The sequence below is a fragment of the Tamandua tetradactyla genome, chromosome 8 (assembly GCF_023851605.1).
Source record: "Tamandua tetradactyla isolate mTamTet1 chromosome 8, mTamTet1.pri, whole genome shotgun sequence".
In the NCBI taxonomy this organism is placed as follows: Eukaryota; Metazoa; Chordata; class Mammalia; order Pilosa; family Myrmecophagidae; genus Tamandua; species Tamandua tetradactyla.
In genome coordinates, this window is record NC_135334.1 from 26,815,439 (window position 1) to 26,835,429 (window position 19,991).

General features: G+C 46.7%; 1 protein-coding gene across 3 annotated transcripts in view; it reads right to left on the reverse strand.

The window, feature by feature from the left end:
• The window catches only part of ZBTB16 (zinc finger and BTB domain containing 16), a 188,114-nt gene that overhangs the window by 61,575 nt on the left and 106,548 nt on the right, over positions 1–19,991 (reverse strand). For all 3 annotated transcript variants that reach the window (XM_077112877.1, XM_077112876.1, XM_077112878.1), the window contains exon 4: positions 2,675–2,761. In XM_077112877.1, the coding sequence (XP_076968992.1) occupies positions 2,675–2,761 (87 nt within the window). The remainder of the gene's footprint in view (positions 1–2,674; positions 2,762–19,991) is intronic.

Consider the following 19,991-nt stretch of genomic DNA (forward strand, 5'->3'; position numbering starts at 1 on the left):
CCACCCAGCTGAGCCTTGTCAACCCATAAAAGTGTCAGGGATAATAACAGATTGTGGCTTTAAGCCAATAAGTTTTGGAGTGGTTTGTCACATGGCAATTGATTACTTAAACATTCCCCAGTCAATTCTCCACCCAGCAGTCAGTGTGAACTTCTGAAAACATAATTCAAGTCATGTGACTCTCCCACTCAAGATCCTCTAATGGACTCTCTCTTTTTTTCCCCTCCCTATAGATATTGTGTGTGTGTGTGTGTGTGTGTGCGTGCATTTTGTTGAGATATAATTCACCTACCATACAATTCATCCTTTTAAAAACGTAGTGTTTTAATGACTCTAAGAATATTCAGAGTTGTGTTACCATCACCACAATTTAGAATATTTTCATCAACCCCTAAAACACCCCCTACCCATCAATAGACATCTGCTACACTACTTCTCCCCAACTATTAATCTACTTTCTGCCTCTATAGATTTGCCTATTCTGGACATTTCATCTGAATGGAATCATACAATATAAGATTTTTTGTGACTTGCTTCTCTCACTGAGCATGTTTTCAAAGTTCATCCATGTTGCAGCATTTATCAGTACTTCATTCTTCATTATGGTCAAACAATCTATTGCATGAACCTGTTGCATTTCATTTATGCATCAGTTACTTCTATCTTCTGGCTACTGTGGATAATGGGGCTGTGAACATACACATATACAAGTTCTGAGGTGGACATGTACCTTCCTTTCTCTTAAGTATACACCTAGGATTGGAACTGCTAGATCATATGGTAACTCTACGCTGAACCATTTGAAGAACTGCCAGACTGTTTTCCAAGGTGACCTCATCATTTTGCTTTTCCACCAGCAGTTTACAAGGGTCCAAATTTCTCTACATCCTCAACCACACTCTTTACTATCTGTATTTTTTATTACAGCCGTTCGAATAGGTGTAGAGTGGCATCTTATTCTGGTTTTGATTTACATTTCCCTGATAACTAATGAGGCTGATCATCTTTTTGTGCATACACTGGCCATTTGTGTATCTTTGGAGAAACGTCTATTCAAGTCCTTTGTCCGTTTTTAAATTGGCTATTTCTCTTTTTATTATTAAGTTGTAAGAATGCTTTACGCATTCTAGCTTTAAGTCCCTTATCAGATAAATGGTTTGCAAATATTTTCTTCCCCTTCTAATAGACATGTAGAATAACAGCCAAAACCCTTAGGATGGTCCACCTGATGTCTGACTTCCACCACATCCCGCTCTTGGGTCACATTGTTCTCTATGTTATTCCTTGAACTTGTCGATTTCAATCCAGCCTCACAGCTTTTGCAAGTGCTTCTTCCCCCCTACCTAGATACTCCTTCCCTGAGATCTTGGGGGACTCCCTCCCACACTGAGACTCTGCTCAGATGTCACCTTCTCAAACACACCTCCTCTGACATCAGACCCAAAATATCTCGATAGTTACCATTCTCTACCCCTCCTCCTGTTTCATTTTTTCTTAAAAGCATTTATTACAACCTGATATTCTATCATATACTTATTTGCCTATTCTGTCTCCCTGCTAGAATCTAAATTCCATGACAGGCCAGGAATGTTGTCTGTTTTTGTATGTTACTGTATCTGAAATTCCAAATGGTGCCAGGTACATTGTAGGAACTCAATAAATATGTATTAAAGTAAATAAACCTACTATGATTTATTGAATGCATACTATGAGCCAAAAATACATTACATTGGAGAATATGCCATTTTTTTATTAATTTTAATTAAGCCCCACAATAATCTTACATGGTAGGTACTATCTATCTCTGCTCTATTCCACTTTTTTATCAGATGAGAAAACCCAATTTCAGAGAGTTTAAGTAGCTTATCCAAGGTCCCACAAATAGTATTTGGTAGAGCTAGTATTAAAATAAGGTGAGCTAAACTTTTAACTACCAGGCTCTACCACTCCTACCTCCACTACTTAGTCAAATCACCTTTCCTTCTTTGAACCTTGTTTTCTTCATCTATAACATGGGAGTCCTACCTTATAGGGTTATTGAAAAGTTCAAATGGCCAAATGAGGTCATGTGAAGTTCTGAGAACACTGCCTGGTAAGTCATGGGCACTCAGGGTGAGCTGACGTTGGTGCTACTGGTTATGATGATGCGATGACCGCACAGATGCTGTCAAACCAACTCTTTGAAATCAAAAGAAGCTGTATTGTTGTTAGTTAATACTTTTTAAATGCATCGTTGCGTATAAATTGAATTCTTTTAGACTGTGACCTCTCTCAGGAAGGACCAGCCTAGAGTAGCCACAAGAGGATTTTGGAAGTTAGAGATAGGGTGGGAGAGGGGATGCTTAGAGAGCATTCCAGACTTTCTAAGGCTTCCATGAGAATGCACCAGATGCCTTCATGAAGACAGAAGCTCGGGGGTCATCAAAGAAAGAAACTCTGGCCCAATGCGGACAGCTGTTTTGATGAGGCAACAGTCACACTTGTAAATTTCTGCCCTGCTAGCACCCCAGGCAAGACTGAGCATGGCAGCAGCCTACCCCCACCCCCACTCCCAGCTCCCACAGGAAATCACTGGATATCACGTTTGCTGAAAGGAGGTTTTCATCAAGATACTTCATATCCATCTACTGGCACACCATGGAGAACCTGGAGAATGGAATCAAAGTCAACTCACCAGTATGGGTCTGCCTGTGTGTCTCCAGGGCATCCTCCTTTGAAAACTGGGCACCGCACTGATCACAGACAAAGGCTTTGGCACCCGCTGAAAGACAGAAGAGGCAGTTACCACCAAAGCAATATCCCATTAGGAGTGGAGGTTCCTGGGTCAAGACCAGGCAGATGAGGCTGGACTTGTGAAGTTTCTGGGTCAAGGATAATCCATGGCTCCATGCAGGCAGCCCACCACTCCTCCAAGATATGACAACTCACCTGGCTGAGCCCTTGTGCTCTCCCAGAGAGAAGAGGGAACAGAATCAGAATAACCAAGAAAAACAGAGATGGGGTCCTGATGTGATGACACAAAAGAGGAAAGGGGATTCTGCATGGCTGGCTCCAGGTGAAGGAAGGAAAGGTATTAAGGATACAAACAAGGGCACATGTGCCCTGGTACCTACATTATTACTTTATGGGAAAGTAGGAAATACGGGTATAAGGACAACTTTACCTGGATCTCCACAGAAACCTCTGACTCAGTAGGTTCATAACTAAAACTCACCACCTATTCCCCAAGTGCACCCCTGCATCAGACCAGTCATACTCTCATGACTCCACAGCACCTTCAGGATAGACTCTGAACTCTTAATCAGGACCTTCAAAGCACTTCTTGATGTGACTGACCTCTTGCTTATCTTTCCTGTTCCAGCTCTAGCTTCTCACTCTTGCTTCCAAAGTTTCCAGTCATACTGAACTTCTCTGGTTCCCTGAAGAAGCCATGTACTTCTTCTGGCTGGACCTCTGCACATGTCTTCCTATGCCTCTTACATTCTCCCCACTGCCCCTCTTGACCCTCTATAGTGTAGCTGGCTGCTGCTCATTGTTTAGGCATTAGTTTCAACACCCCTGCCCCCTCCCCTCCCGCCATCACCAACACAGCATTGGGCATGTCCCAGATCATAGCCCTTTTTATCACACTCAGTTACAAATACCCGTTGGCCCATCTCCATCTTTTTATGCACTGTAAGCTCCCTGAGCACGGGGCCGTGTCATCATGTGCATAGCTGCTCCCCGGCCTGACCCACGGGAGGAACTTAGGACTGTATATATTTGTGGAATAAACAAAATCAACTAGACACAATTCGACAAAATTTTTTTTTTTAGAGATACAATTCAACAAACTTTTTTTTACAACTACTATTTACAAGACTCAAAGCAACAATGCCACAAAATCAAGATGAAATGCTCTTTACCATCTGCTAAGGGTCTCTCTTTAGGACTTTAAAAGGTCATCTCATCCAGGGCTCACCTGTCATAAGCCTTGGAGTTTTTCTTTCAAATATCTTCTTATACATATCTCTCTCCCTGCATTTCGGTAATTGCTACCCGGATCCAGGCCCTCTGTGTGTCAGGCCTGGAACACTCTAAGGTCAGGGATGCTTTCCACACCACAAGCCACCCTTTTTTTTTTTTTTTTTTTTTTTTAAAGAGAGAGGGAGGAAGGGAAGGAAAGACAGAGAAGGAAGGAAGGATGGAAGGAAGGGAAACATCTTTAAACATTTTCTTGTTTTATTATATTTTGTTTGTTTGTTTGTTTTTTTACATGGGCTGGGGCCGGGAATCGAACCGGGGTCCTCCGGCACGGCAGGCAAGCACTCTTGCCCGCTGAGCCACCGCGGCCCGCCCACAAGCCACCCTTTGATTCCACTCAGAGATGCAAGTTCCTTGAAGTCCACTTGATTCTCACAGTTCCTTGCTCAAGAAGATAAAATGCCTCACTGCTTACACTGATTCCAAATTCCTCTACTTGGCTTCAAGGCCCTCTATAACTGGACCCATTTAGCCATCCAATTCCATAGGTAGGTGTCCTCTCCAGGCCTCTCTAGGTCCGGTGCTTGAGCAATGCTCAAACCCCTTGCTCTCTCAATGCTAACCCCATTCCATCTTTAGGACCAGGCCAGGCCTGCACCAAGCCCCTCCAGCCTGCACTGCTCTGCCCTTTACAATCTGCTACTGCACTCTGTTCCTTTCTGTAAGACATAGCACTGCTCTAAATATGCCTGGGTTTTAGCTTTGCATTAGAGCCTTGTAAAGCCAGAACCACTTCTTACACATATTTGGGGCCCTACTGCTATTTTCAAACTTACTGAGGCTTCATTGTATACTAAGCATCATGCTCAATGTCTGTTGTATATCCTTTCATTTCATCCTAACAACAGGCTTTTAAAAGCACATACTTTTATTATCCCCGTTTAGCAAACAAGAAACATAAAGTTCAGAGAGGTCAAGTAACTTGCTCAAAGACACACAATAACTAATGGTAGATGTGGATTCAAACCTGCCTTCAGAGACTCTGATCTTGACTGCTCTACCCTTTAGCCCCCCTAGGGTTCCATCTGCAGAGAAGCTTCCTGGGTGAGAAGGTGGGGGTCTGGGTTTCCTTTCTCCAATTCAAGAAATGAGAATCCAATTTACCCATTCTATACATCAGGGATTTGTACAAAAATTCTATTTGGAAAAATGCTTCTACTACGTTGGTTATTTTTAATAGAATTCAAAATACAAGCTACACCAGTAGAGTTATCTTAAAAACACCAATAAACAGCTCTTACCAGTGAAGGGGATTAGGGCATTGGAGCAGTTTAAAACGTGAGGTTCTAAGAACATGGACCTTTGTCTGTCTCACTGACCCCTATATTCCTAATGATGAGCAGGATATACACTCCAGTAGGTGCTCAATAAATATTTGTTGGTCAACTCAATAAATGAGTGATACAATGCCCCCAGGGAAGATGTGAAATCTCCTTTCCTGAAGAGCTTGGAAAATAAATATTGTCATTTGTCTTAGATGGCTTGAGCTGAATTTAGTCCGGAGGAAGGGAGATGACCAGAATGACCTCTCAGCATCCTTTCAAGCTGCAGGGCATCCTCAGGCCAAGAACCTGAGAGCTTCTAAGAGAAAGCCATGGAAGCCTCTGTCACTGGGAAATGGCAAAGCAATCACGAAGCGGGTGCACAGAGGCGGCAGCCAGTACCCTTTTTCAACAGTGTAGAGGAAACTCAAAAAGCAGAGTGGGCCAGGATGGGAAAACTAGGCTCCTTCACAATTAGAAGTTTCCCCAGCCCCAAATCTTTAGCTTTCAGTGATTTTCTGCTGCTCCGTAGGGGAAATGATTTTAATTGTATTTCTTTCTTTGACTGTATCTCTTCTCACATCTCCCTAAAGAGGAAAGTGGGTGCGGAGGCTTGATGAAGGAAAGCAAATGCAGAGAAGGGGAGGGCATCCAGCGGGCTCACCATCAAGCTCGAGCCCTGCAAATGAGTGGGAAGCCTGCCGGCTCCACAGGCTTCAAAGGGATGGGGTACAAGGGTTCTCAGAGACCAGCCTTCCTTGTGGGCTGCCTGTGGTAGCTTCTTGCTTAATGGCTGAGGAGGAGGGCAGGTAGGAAATAAAGGGCAGGGTGTGTACCATCAGACAAGCTCAAACGAAGACAGAAACAGAGCAGCGCTTGTGATCTATGAAGGCCTGCTGGCTTGGTCCAAGCCTGAGCACATCAGGTTGCCTTTTAAGTGCTCCCCACTGGACCCCCACCTTGCTAAAGGCATAAAATTGAGCTGAGTATGAAAGCCCCTTCTCTTTGGTGACTCTGTGGCACAGACGTCACAGCCATCAGCTCTCGCTGCTGGCTCCTACTCATGAAGCCCCAATATTCGCTCACCCAGAGAGACCCTGACGTCCCCCAACTATCCAGGGTGAGCTGAAGAGCAAAAAACAGGCAGTTTCACAGAGTTAAGAGAGCTAAGAAGAGAGAAACAGAACAATATCCTCTGTCCAGTCGAGGCCTGTGCCTTTAAATTGTCTCTTTAATGGCTGGCTCAGAGGCAGAAATATTTGGCAGCCCTGAAATTAAAAGTGATAAATTTTCTCGCCAAGCTCTGATCGATAATAGAGGTCTCATCTGTTAATCAATAAGACAGTCTCTGCCTGTTTACTGTGCATATGTTGTTCACTGCTGCCTTCGGTATGATGTCAGGTTTGCATTCAAAGCAACTCAAGTGTGTATAAACCACATGGCTATTCCCAAAATGCATTACAGTGACATCATTCAGCCACTAATACATTTATAAAGCATCAGCTGGGGGAGGGGCACATGGGGGCACGGGGGAGGAGAAGGGAAGGAGGTCATGCCAGCTGAATCCGACGGTCACATGCGGATGATCAGCAGCATCTGCCCCCACAGAAACTTCCCAGGGCTCATCATGAAGCGGGGAGAACTTCAGGGGCATGGCTCAGGGATGGCCGGGCCCCGTCACATCTTCCCTACACGCAGCAGATGTTTCCAAATGCTCATTAAGTATATGCCAGGAGATGGGGCACAGCTAATGAACAGAAGAGACAAACTTCCTTCCCTCGTGGAGCTTACAAGCTAGTGGGGGAGAATAATGTTTTAAAATCAAGTAAATATAAAACAGGCTAGGTGGAGATAAGTGATTAAAAGAAAAAAATAAATTAAGCGAAGAGGGATGGAGAGGGCCGGGGGCCACAGTTTTATCATACAGGGTAGTGAGCGAAGGGTCTTCTGAAGAGGGGACAGCCAAGGAGAACAGCTGGTGAGAATGGAGTCAGCGAGGACAAGAGGGAGAGAGAAGGCCAAGCAAGGAGAGAAGTGGGGGAAGACAAATGCAAAGAGAGGATGGCAAGACGATAATCGCTGGTACTGGTCAGCAATTACAGATCAGGAGAAGCAAGGCAGAGAACAGTAGGCTGGGGGGTGAGGAGGGGTGAGGGGGGTGGAGGGTTCCAGGCCTGTCTTGGCCCTTCTCTGCTGGGGACATCACAAGTCACCGCCCCTCACCGAACCTGCTCCCCACTCTGTATGATGGGGGCCCAGGCACCTGCCTGTCTCCCCTGAGGCTGCTGTGAATCAAGGAAATACGGGGTCCTAATGAATACAAAACTCTGCATTAATCACACGGCACTGTGAGGACGTCAGGGACCGATGATGTCAGTAGACCTCGGGAGGCAGCAGCGTTAAGAGGAACTGGGCCAACGAGATCAGAATTTAAATCCCAGCAGAACCACATGACCTCAGCGAGCCTTTTGTCTCTTCTGTAAAATGGGGACAGCAAGGGAAGGTCCCTCAGAGGGCTGTGACAAAGCAGGTACAGTGCTCGGCCCCATATACAGTGGATGGGTCAAAGCACCAGCAAGTAGCAGTTGCTGCGGGCACTGCCATCATCATCATCAGCTTCATCATCATCATCATCAGCCAGGCTCGGGGCATCATTCCTTCAAACAAAGGGCTCCTGTTGTGCAATTAAAGTCTGACTGATTGTACTGAAATTCACTGCAGAGTTATTTGGAGGCCATTTATCTTGCATAAAGGGAGTCTCACATGAGTAAAGACATATTTCACCACACACACGCATGCACACCTTTTCCCTCTAATTCAAAGGTTAGTGACTGTCTTGTTGAGGGGAACAGAAGATCTGTCACAGGACCAATACGTCAGAGTCAAGAGCTACTCACACCCTACCTCTTCCATCTCCCAGCGTCCGGGCTCCTTCCCGTGTTCCCCAGCAGACTGGAAGCTCCCTGAGAGCAGGGCTCGCAACAGTCGTGTCCCTACGCTGCTCCCTGCTTCGCATGTAGTTTGTGCTCAGTAAATGCTTATTAAACGAATAAACCCTCAGGCCAGTCCTAGGGACACAGAACTGGCCTGGGAAGGAGACAGCGGACATTCAGGGCACTGCCAGTCTGTCCCCTAGGGGGTGGCAGAGACCTTGCTCTACATACTCTGGGTTCTCTACTGCACACACCCCCCCCTTTTTTTTATTAGAGAAGTTGTGGGTTTACAGAACAATCATGCATAACATACAGGATTCCCACATATCACCCTATCGTTAACACCTGACATTGGTGTGGTGCATTTGCTACAATTAATAAAAGCACACTTTTCTCATTGTATCACTGACTATAGTCCATGGTTTAACTTAGGGATCACTGTGTTGCACAGTTCAATGAATTTTTAAATAATTTTTATTCTAGAGATACATACACAACCTAAAATTTCTCCCTTTAACCACATTCAATTATATAATTCAAAGTGTTGGCAATTACATTCACGATGCTGGGCTACCACCACCGCCGTCCATTTCCAAAACTTTTCTCCTTCTTAAAGATGCAAGGACACAGTCTCTGGCTGCAACTCAGGTAGTTCAGGGGAGAGGGAAGGAGGAGCAGGGCAGCCCGCGTCCTCCAGAGTAACACCTCCGGTTCAGGAGCCCATCGGCCCACCCAGCAGCAGACACCTGCCTTCCTGCGCACCTGGCCAGCAGCTCCTCTCCCGAGGAAAGGCCTTCCGCAGGGTGGCAGTGATCGCCTAGGTAAGCCTCCACCCCCACCCCAGGCACTGAGCACATCTGGGATTCGATGTATCCATCTGTTTGTTACAGAGAGGCAGACAGACAGACAGGCACAGACATTCTTGCCCCTCCCAGACTCCAGGATCCTACAGGTGAGGCTCAGGGGAGCCAGTTGACCATCTTGGATTTTCCAGGCCCCTACTTCTCCCCTTTCTCTCTCACTGCCGGGCACCTCTAGGAGGTTAGCAGAGGCTAGGAGGAGGAGGACGGTTCAAAGCAAGTTAAGGTGAAAAGAAAGAAATCACAGCCTGCGATGAGGTGGGGACTGGTCAGAGCCTCCCCTCCGCGTGTGGGAGCAGCTCTCACTCCACGCTAAGGACCACCCTGACCTGTATTAATCAGAGGAGGGACTAGCCGGGAAAATGCACTGAAAACCATAAAGCTGTATCTAGAAGCCCTGAGTTCCAACGACCAGAGAGCTGAAAGCCAGCAGCAGCCGTGACAGGCTCCCGGCAACAGCCTCTCCTCCCTCACACTACGAAGGACTCTCCCTCTTGGGTGGGCGGGGGGGGGGGGGGGGGGGGGGGAATATAGAGCCCCCTCTATCTCCAGAACTACCTTCCTGACCAGACGTGGGGCAGGGGGATCCAGGGGCATTTAGGAATGCAATCGGGAGCTGAACTCAATCAGATCTCCCTCTGAAGTAAGTAAGGTGAAAGCCAATGAGGGAAGAAAAAAATCCCAAACCCCTCCCTCTCCAACCCCATCCCCACCCCTATGCTAATAAGGTGGAAAAAGGAACCACTGGGGGGGAAAAAAAAACCCACCTAGGTCTGCCAGCATCTAATGTGAGTGGTGTGTCCTTTTTATTTTTTTCATTCCTTGAGATTTTAAAATAAACATCTTGAATGTTCCGAAGAGATATGCAAGCCTGCTTATATAAGGAAGTACAGAGTGCACCAAAACAGCAGACCCAAAAAAAGCATAAGCTGTCAGAACAATGAGTACAGACGCAGGGCATTTTACAACGGGTCACGGTGTACAGTTTTATTTACAGTACCTCTTATCAGACAGAGAGCAGTACACTGGCTGCCAATTCCAAAGGCCAGCACTGTGTGTTCTTTCACTCAAGGAGATGTGTACTCCCCGAGAGGAGCTTGGAGGCGTGCTCTCTCTCTAGTTCTCTCTCTCTTTCCTTTATCAACAAAACAAAAACTGATACAGAACCAGAATTCCTGTAAGGTACACAGATTCAGGGAAGAGGAAAAAAGAATATAAGCAGGTGGGCAGACACCAAGCAGTTGGCGAACAACCAGTCCGATCGATCAGCTCAGGCCTTGATAGGGTTCAAGGGTAGCTTTACTTGACAGGGCAGTGGGAGAAAGGTCCCCGCAGCCTGGCTTTCCCGCAGGATGGGAGGGTGAACAAACTAATGATGCTGTGCCCCAAATCAAAGGTAGGATGGAGAAAGCCCCCCGAGAACATCTCCCAGGCTAGACCATGGTGTATGGGTGCTCCCAGGCCTTGAGCAGGTTTTCATATCTCTACAACTCAGATTCCAACCAATGACCTGTTGAATGGCTGGACACCTCACGTTTGGCTAAATGTCAACTATGTAGAAGAGGAGACCTGGGTCAAGAGGAAATGTTGGAGCATCTCTGTGTCTGAGAAAACATTTCTCATCTTACCCAATCAAGGTCATTCTAGCAAAAGGTTCCTTGATAGCCTGGTGGCCTTGGCTCTGACTGGGATAATGCAATTCCACTCTCATTGCCCAGAGAAAACAGAGGTCCACTTTGTCCCTTATCCCTGCAACTCAATTCTCAGCCCAGGAAGGCTTGGCAAGCTCCTTTGTTATCGCTTTTTAGCACCACTGTATAATCTAATAGGCTTAGGAAGCCCAGCTCACATGCAAGCACATACACTCAACATAAAGCTGCAAAATAAAGTATTAAAAAAAAAACCATTCTCTGGAATCAAACAAACTGGGGTTCAAATCCCAGTTCTACTATTTCTAGCTATTGCCTTGGACAAGTTAATTCTCTTCTCTGGGCCTGTTTTTTTTTTACCTGTAAAATTGGGCTCATGGTGTCTACTTCACAGGTTGGGTGATAACTTAAATAATATAGCTAAAACTGCTAACATCATACCTGGGGTAGAGTAAGTGTTCAATAAATGCTAGTTGTCATAAATATTGACACCATTGTTACCATTACTTTCTCCTCCAATGTCAATGTGTGAGACTCACACAAACAGGCATGCAATCAACAATCACAGCAATGAAAAATACCCTTACCACTCCAGCCAAAATGCAAAGAGAAAAAAGAAGGGTGGAAAGATGTTCACTCTGGTCAAGTCTTTAGACAGACCTTTCCTAGTGAGCAGAAGACCAGGAAAGGAAGATGAGGCTATTAGTCACTATGTATCCCCCAAGAAAGTCCTGTACAAACATATAATATACCAGTAAAGACAGGGTCCTGGGGATCAAATTGCACTTCTCCAGTTGGTTCCCATCACTCAGTGCCAATGCTTAATGGCACTGTCATCTTCCCATTGCCTACACAGAAGGTAAGTCAGGAATGCAAACCTGTTTAAGATGAATTATTTAAAATAAAATGCAATTAGGATGGTAGACTTGTGGCAGTTAAAAAAAAAAAAACCGTATCTAAGAGTAACTGATTCAGGATTCTCCTTACCACCACCTCTAATCCTTTTCTTCCCCTACCAGCTTCCACGACTGGGTAACTGAGGTATGGTGGTTATCAGCACAAGGACACAAAACCTCTCTTACTGGAGGCATGGCAGCCCCAGCTGGGACTGAGAAAACTTTTCTAGACATGCCATGTCAACGTGGAGTGGTATGGTTTGCCATCAACTTTCTAGCCTCATTTCCCCCTCAAAATGAGGTTAAATACAATGTAGTTCACATAAAGTACCTGGCACGGGGTAGGTGCTTAAGTTACAATAGTTATTACTATTCTAGAATAATTTCATTTCATCAAGTTGATGAGTTCCAGGGGGTTAGCCCCTGGCCAGAGCCTCCAGGAACTTCAGCCCTTAATTATTTCCAGCCCAGCAGCTCCTAGGGGAGCATCCAACAGGAATGAATCAATGGCCTGGGGCTCTAAAATGCATGATACTCTGTTGTTTTGATGAGAGAAGGGGCCACCCTTGGCCCAATGGCTCAAGAAAGGTTCTGTCGGCCCTGAACACCCACACTTTCCTGAAGCACCACAAGATTTAGGGTCCCAACTGTCCCTGACCAGGCTGTCAGGGACAAGATGATCATGGGTGAGTCACTGCACCTCTCCACTGGAAAGGACAAGTTTTAAACTAAAATATCTCTAAGGGAGAACAAAAGGTAAACGGGGATTATATACAAAGTGGAAGCTGGAAGCACACAGCAAGGGAAAGCCAAATGTGGTTTTAAAAGGGAGCTAACTGGTTTATGCCTCCGGGTGACAGGGGAAGTGTTGGCTGGGACCAAAAGGGGGCTTGGGATCTGGGGTTCAGCTAGGGAACACCTTCTAAAGGGGAATACCTTGTTCTATCAGGTGGGCAAAATAGAACTCCCAGAGACCAAACACAGAGTGAATCATTAGCCAGAGCCAGACTGAGCCAATGAGGCTAAGGCAGAGGCTGACCCCTGAGTTCCTGGGAATACCTAGACTTTCAGGTGTTCCAGCTTTGACTGTTTAGGGAAGACAGCACTGCAATCTTAGCATTTAAAAGAGAGCACCTCAAAAGCTGAGAAAAATCAAAGAGGGGAATTTCATCAGGATTTTATGGGATATTTCCTCAACCTGTGCGTACCAACAATTCCTTCCTTCCTTGTCTGTACTCTCAGCCAAGAGGTTCAGAGTGGAAAGCTGCAAGCACCTAAGCAGCTTCAAAGCTCTACTTTTTACCTGAACCTTTGGCCTCCCCCTCCCCTCCTCAGTCACCCAGCTCCTTTCTTCAGAGTCTTCTGTCTTGGGCTCTCGCATTAAATCTCTCCCACACACTCCTCTCCCCTGGGAAGGAGACAATAATACTGCCCAGCAACAGAAAAAAAGCAAAACTGGGGCTACTCAGGAGTGATGGCTACCCTCTTGGATTCAAATCAAAGTCTGCCTGTCCCACTGAATTTCAAGCTGATGCCTGTCACCACCCCAGTCCCCCAACAACCTCTGACATTCCCCGAGTTATTTTCAGAGGGAGGGATTGCAGCCATTCTCAACCCTGATAGCATGTTGGCCCAACCTCCCTTTCTTCAGGGTAGCTCCTTCCTCCCTCATTTTCTCACTGACTGAAGAGCCCACCAAGCTCTCTCACAAGGTTGAGGATCTCTCTGGTATCTCTACAATGGTAATTCTCTCATTCTCCTCTCTTCCCAGAGTCCCCTGTCCTCTCCCTGACTCCTAGCATCTCATTCTCTCCCATCCCACGTCCAAGTGTCCTTGTGGGTGTGTATTTGTGCGCGTGTCTCTTTTGTTCATTTTTAAATTAAAATGCCCTCAAATTTCAACAAATGACAAGAAACAGCCTTGCAGAGGGTTCCAAACGCTGACACAAGTGATAATATAACTATTGTTCTCGTCAAGAAACCAGGTGGCAGGGTTCGGTACAGAAGTTATCTGTTGACTATCCCTTTGGCTGTAAGCAATTTGAGGCCTGCAGACTGGAGCTTCTCTTCTTCTAGGACCTCCAACAGGAAGAGGGTGCCATGGCCCTCCTAGACACCCAGGTCATGCTGCTGGGAAGAGACAGGGCTCAATGCATATGGGAGCCGCGCTGTCCAAGCGGCTCCTTCACTATGCTCCCATCACAGCTGGCTGAGTGGGAAGAACTTGGGCTTTGATGTCAACACATCTGAGATTTCAACTCAGCTGCCCACTAGCTGCAACATGAGCATCAGCAGTTTAGCCTGAGCCTCGCTTTCCTCCCCTTTAAATAAGGTGATGAGACAACCACAACCCTCCTATCCTAAAAGTTGCACAACTCCAGGGGCACCACTCAGAAATGACCTAACAGGTTGTTGAGAGGTTGAAATGAGCTAATGTACTTCAAGGGGCCTCACTGGGCAATGGGTGCCTGGCAGGGCTGCATCGCTTCCCAGTACCTTAGGGATCCAGCAATGTCAATCTTGCCACAAGAAGCAATAATGCTGCCGCTGCACTGCTGACAATTAATAGTAACAGTAAGAATATTAATAACTAACAATTTATTGAGCATTTATTATGAGGCAGGCACTCTACTAACTGCTCTACATGCAATATACTATGTTTAATTCTCGTAACACCTCTAAGATTATTTTTACAGATAAGAAAATTGAGATTCAAAAATCTTAATTAACTTGTTCAGGGTCTTAGAGCTAGCAAGTGTCAAAGCTGAGACGGAAGCCTTATCCAGAGTACAAGAAACAAAGCTTAATCAGGGCGACAGCACAGGAAGCCCACCTAACCAAAAGGTCTCTGGTAACACGGAAGGTTAAAGAGTGAGATGTTCACAGTATGAGGAGTAGGAACAGTTCTCCCACGGCAGGACTCAAGGCCTTTGCTCTTTTCCACAGTCTGGCTCAATACTTGGATGAGCAGATCTTTCTCCCAGGCCATAGCCCACCCACCTAGTTTGTATCCTCTTCTCTGAGCACTTTCCCCACCAAGAACAGCCCTGAGCTCCTGGGTCTAGACTCGGCTCTGCTATGGTTATCAGTGCATGTTAGCATCCACTCTTCTTGCCTTCAGGTTCTCCAGGTATAAAATAGACATGATGCTCTCAGCTTCCCCCAGCCATCTAAAGCTGTATGGAGAGAAATAAATTCAAAGGCCTGCAAACATGTAAGGCTTTATAGAAGAGAAAGGTATAAACAATCCTCAAAACTGACTTACAATAAAATCCCAACTAAGCATATTCCTCAATGACTGACTCTCTTCTCGGGCACTCTTTGGACTTCGAAGCAGGCAAGATGTTCTATCACAAAAAAATAATCAATTGTATTCATTTAAAACTGGCTGAGTGACAGTAAACTATGAAGACTGAAATAGATAAGGTTTTCTTAGATGACCATCCATGAACCAAAAATCCCCTTTATGATACTTTCCCTAAGCATCCTAGTTAATCAAGTCTCTGCAGAGCAGATGCTCGCTCCTCCTTCTGGGAGTTCCCTCTCCTACCCCTCTCTGCACGTGCCCCTTAGAGACTGTCCTTTACTCACTGCCCAAACGGAACCCCTTGAACAGCAGGGATATTCAACTATTTTGGGACTGCATATATATATTTTAGGTCCAAGTATCCATCCTAGATTTAGTGTGTTAGTTACTTTAAATTCATAAATTCACACACACACACACACACAAGATCACCTCAAGAATTCCTGGGGGTTTCTTCAAACCAAGGAAGAAGCAACCAATCCATTGCTTCCACTATTCTTCTTGATGACAGCTGGGAAAGAGCCCCTGTCATCTGACTTACCAGTCACCACAGCCCCCCACCCCCGCCTCAGACTTGAGCCTATGGCGCTGCCACCCTTCCTTTTCCTGGGGCCCCCAGTGGCACCTCGAGGCTGCCAGTCTCTCCAGGCCTGCTATGGCTCTCAGAAAACAGAGCATTTCTATTTTTAGCCCTTCTCAGCCTAATAATACTCCCCAACACCCATTCAGCTTAATCACTTTATTGAGGACAAGAAACGGGCTCTCCAGCTCGGGCGCTTCTGATGTTAGGAAGTAGTAAAATGTTCAAACTGGTTAAAAATGACACTCATTGGCTTGCCTTTGGTGTTTCTGAAACCTTAATTGTGGCTCAGACTGTGGATCTAAAGAAACCTTGCAGGTTTCAGAGTCTTGCTTTCTTACCCCCTGCACCATAATTGAGGTGTTACATTACAACCATGGCACTGACATTTTCAGGCTCAAAATTCAGAAGCCTTCAGACGCCACACTTTTCAAAACAAATACTGCCAGTCGCACTTAATGCCCATTCTTAGTACAAACCATCACTCCACACACACAAAAAAAACCTCGCCTTTTCTGGATCATCCCATGCAAAGGGTTCAGGTGGGTAACTATTTGCCACAGTGAGCATGTAGCTTTACTGAAGTGCATCTGACAGCTAAAATGATAATGAATTGCTGCTTGAAAACAGAAAGGTTTGTTTGGTGTGATTAGAAGACCTGAGAACTTGGCATTTGCAGGAAACAGACTGTCGGCAGCTCTTCTGCCTGCACCTTTGAGGTCGTGACTTCAAAAGCTTTAGGGTGAGCATTTGCAAGTGTGCAACTCATGCTGTGTGAAGTAAGGGCTAGGAGATATGGGTACCATGGAAAGGAATGGAAGCAACGTGGGCTTCAGGGTCAGGCAGACCTGGCTGGGTGTATAGTCCAACTCTACCTCTTATGAGATGGGTGATCTTGGGCTAGTTATCTCAGTTTCCTCATCTGTAAAATGGGTATAATAATAGCACCAACCTCATAGGGGTCTTGTGAAGATTAAATGAGATAACGGAATGAAGCACTTGGACCAGTACCAGGCACCTGATAAAGTACTAACTAAATGTAAGTTGCTGTTTTAATCGTTGTTTTGCTCTTCTCCTTTCTACTGGGGGCTCTTTGTAAGACAAAGCATCTAGTCTTGCCTTTTCAGCTTTAAATGAGAGAAAACAGGTTTTAAACTGTGGAATGAGGAATTTGGGTGCTAGAATGGCTAACCAGAGTCAGGAGCCAGTTGTGTGCCTTCTCTGATGCCCATGCAGCTCTTCTGTGGACTCAGGGTGGTCAGACTGGGCTTTTTCCAAAGCAGGAGTTTCAGGGGATGAATTCTCAGGTGCTTTCAGCTCAGCAAGATATAAGTGCGCCCAAGAAACTCACCTGGATGAAGCTCTTCGACGGTCCTGAGTAGCCTCTCCTGCTTCCTCCTTCCTCCCCTTTCTTTTGTTTGGTAGGCAGGGTGCTGGAAGCACCTTCATCAACTTCCTGCTCTTCAAAACGCAGAGCTGAAATGCCTCATTAACTTTCCTAGCTAATTTTACAACTTAACCAAACACCGCATTCCTGCCTCTATTCAACCAGCCTCTGACTGGGACAAACTTTCGTGACTGTGACATGGAAGAAGATGGTTCGGGCCAGAAACCGAAGGCAGTCGTGAAAAATAAAGTCTGGAGATGGAGAATAGGAAAAACATCAAAGGATCACCTACTTTTTGGGTAAAGGGGCTGGAAGGGGAATGCTCCCAGAGCAGAACTCGAGGCTTTGCAGGGCTGAGAGGGAAAACGGCACGCCCCAGTGACAATGACTCTTCCTGTCACCCTGGGGTCGAGGGGCTGGGGCTATATCGGGAAGCACAGTTACACGCTGTCCTCTCAGGGGGATGATTCAATGCTGACGGCGGCAGGCCAGAGGCAAGCCAGGGCCACCCAGAGGACACGTTCAGCTTGGCAAAACCCCAAGGTCCCTTCCAAAGGGCACTGGAAAGTCCTTCCCCAGCCCACTGAGCCCAGGACCAGAATCAGGCTCCTAACTCCTGACTGAGATTCGGCTTGAGGGTGAGCTGTGGTGGGAGGGTGGCATGGCTAAGAAACCTTCAACAGAAAGAATCACACAGCTTCTGGGACAGAAAAGACCCCCGAGGTTGTCCCCTCGATCCTTTTTACACGGGCCCACACCTTGCCCATCCAAGACAGACCAAATCCCTGCAGAGACAGAGGGTCTGACTCCGACCTCCCACCAAGCACACCTGTCAGTTATGAAGACCCCGCCCTATGAGTGTCCCCAGCCAGCTGTCCTCTGGTTTCCAAAGCCGGCACCTGCCACTCTTCCTCCTACACTCCAGAGTATTATTTGACTCTAGATTCCAAATCCCAGGCGATGCAAACCGACGCAGGGGGGCAGACTCAGAGATGCGCAGGGTTGTGCCCATCCAGCCCCAAAGAAAGGGTCTGGGAATCTGGGCCATATCGGGGCCATTCAAGCAGGAATCTCTGAGGGATAGGAGCCTTCCCCCAAGATCTGGGCATCCTTGTCTGCTCCCAGCTCATGTTAAACAAAGGCAACTGAGGAAGACTCCAGTAAATCAAAAGTTTCCGGGAGTTCTCTCCTTACCTGGAGTTACCTTGTTATTGAAAACGACTGCGGCCTTGTATAATTACTCCAGCAAAATGCAGCCGCCAATGAGCTCCCCGTGCTCAATTAGCTTATAATAGTCGGCGAGAGAGCTGTGAGGTTTAATCCAACTACCCCAGAAGACTTCTTATCCCAACTACCTAATGAAAAGTTTAGAAGTTGATTTTTTTTCTCTGCAAAGTGAAAGCAATCCAATCCAATTGGGATCAGCTGGGGGGAAGGAGGAGGGAGAGAATTAACTACTGGGGAGTCCCAGAAAGAGCCCAACTAAAGCAGCCCCTTAACTACAGAAGCACCCACTCTCCTCTCTCACTGAGTTCCCACCTTTGGGGAGAGATCGCTCAACCACATGTAGAACGCACGCAGGGGTCTCACTGTGTTGTAAGAGAAGATGGGCTGGGGTCCTGGGTGCCTTAGCCTAAGACAGTCTCTAAGACCCCCCCACTTACCCCATCCAGGCAGACGAGTCTTCTGTGTCCTCAACTTCCCCAAGGGCAGCCCTCCAAGCGAGCTATGTTTTCATGAAGCCCTGGGCACTCGTGTTATATTTGGGGGGGAATCTCAAGTCTTATATGAGAAATCTGCAAAATTCTAGATCTGTGCCCAATTCTAGACCTCACTTCAGCATTTGTGCTTGTTTTATGAATTCTTCAAAACAGGAACCTCCTGGAGAAGCACCCGCTTTAATTTTTAATGCAGTGTTGAACAACCTGGAGTCAAAAGAGTACCCCAACATTCTCAAGGGTCCGAGGAGTCTCAAGTTCAAGACACTGGACTCCAAGCTGCTTCAAGACGGCAGAAGAGGATGGAAGAGATGCCTGCCTGGCTGGCTCATGCTCCTGCTTCCTTCTGTCCAGAAAAGCCGATCCATTCCCCACCATGGAGTCCATGTGGACGTTCCAGCAGGAAAGATCCCATCAAAACACCATGGACCTCCTTGAAGCCTTTCCTCAACACCCTGGTCCTGGAGAGTTTCTCCCTCCTCTCAACTTCCACAGCACTCGCTGTTTTCTCCATTGTGGGGAAAGCCTTTCCCTTGTCAGGATGCTCCTGTCCTATCTCCAGTCAGACCACAGGTTCCTTGTTGGTAAAGATACCGGTTTCAGCTCCTCTGGGCCCTGCTGACCTCTGCACACCATTGGCCTACAGCTGATAACTGCTAACAGATGAATTAATTTATTGGTGATTTCCTCCCAAAAGAAAGCCACATGTACTGACCAAGAACAGTCCTCAAGGTTTTCCTGTGGCTAAGCCTTCACTATCTGGTGTCCCCTTGATTGATGTTCAGGTCCCAGAGAAGCATCTAGCATCCCCAACACATCTGCCTGGGGAAGATGAGGATGTTGGAGAACAGAAATAACCAGCCTCATGCCAAGAGGTCCAGCTTCACTGGATACAATCTGAAAGCTCAGGAAGATCTCAATCTTCCTGATACGTCTCTCTCCAAGATACTGGAAGTATAAGAAACTAATAGCAACCCAAGGGGCGGGTGGATGCAGCACTGCTCAGCTGCCCCTTTCATTCCTGACTCAGCGTGAGACAGTGCCTCCCCTCGAAGCATAACACGCCACTGTGTCACCAGGAAGGAGGGATCCAAGCAGCTCTCTCTGCTCCTGCTCCTCTCCTCTGCACGGGAGGTGTTAGGGGCAAGGATGCCCAGCTCTGCCCTGAGTGGGAGAGCCACACATTAACCTACAGACCCTCTAGCCCCACAGGACAATGAGGACAAACAATGGCCACAGTGGTAGCTACCACGGAATACACGCTACTCTGGCAGAGCAGGAACTGACTGCAAAGTCACACCTGCTCTTGGCGGCCCAGGTGCAAAAAGCACTTAAGCAGTAAGTACCCCAACCCACCTCCAGGACCCCTGGGGACA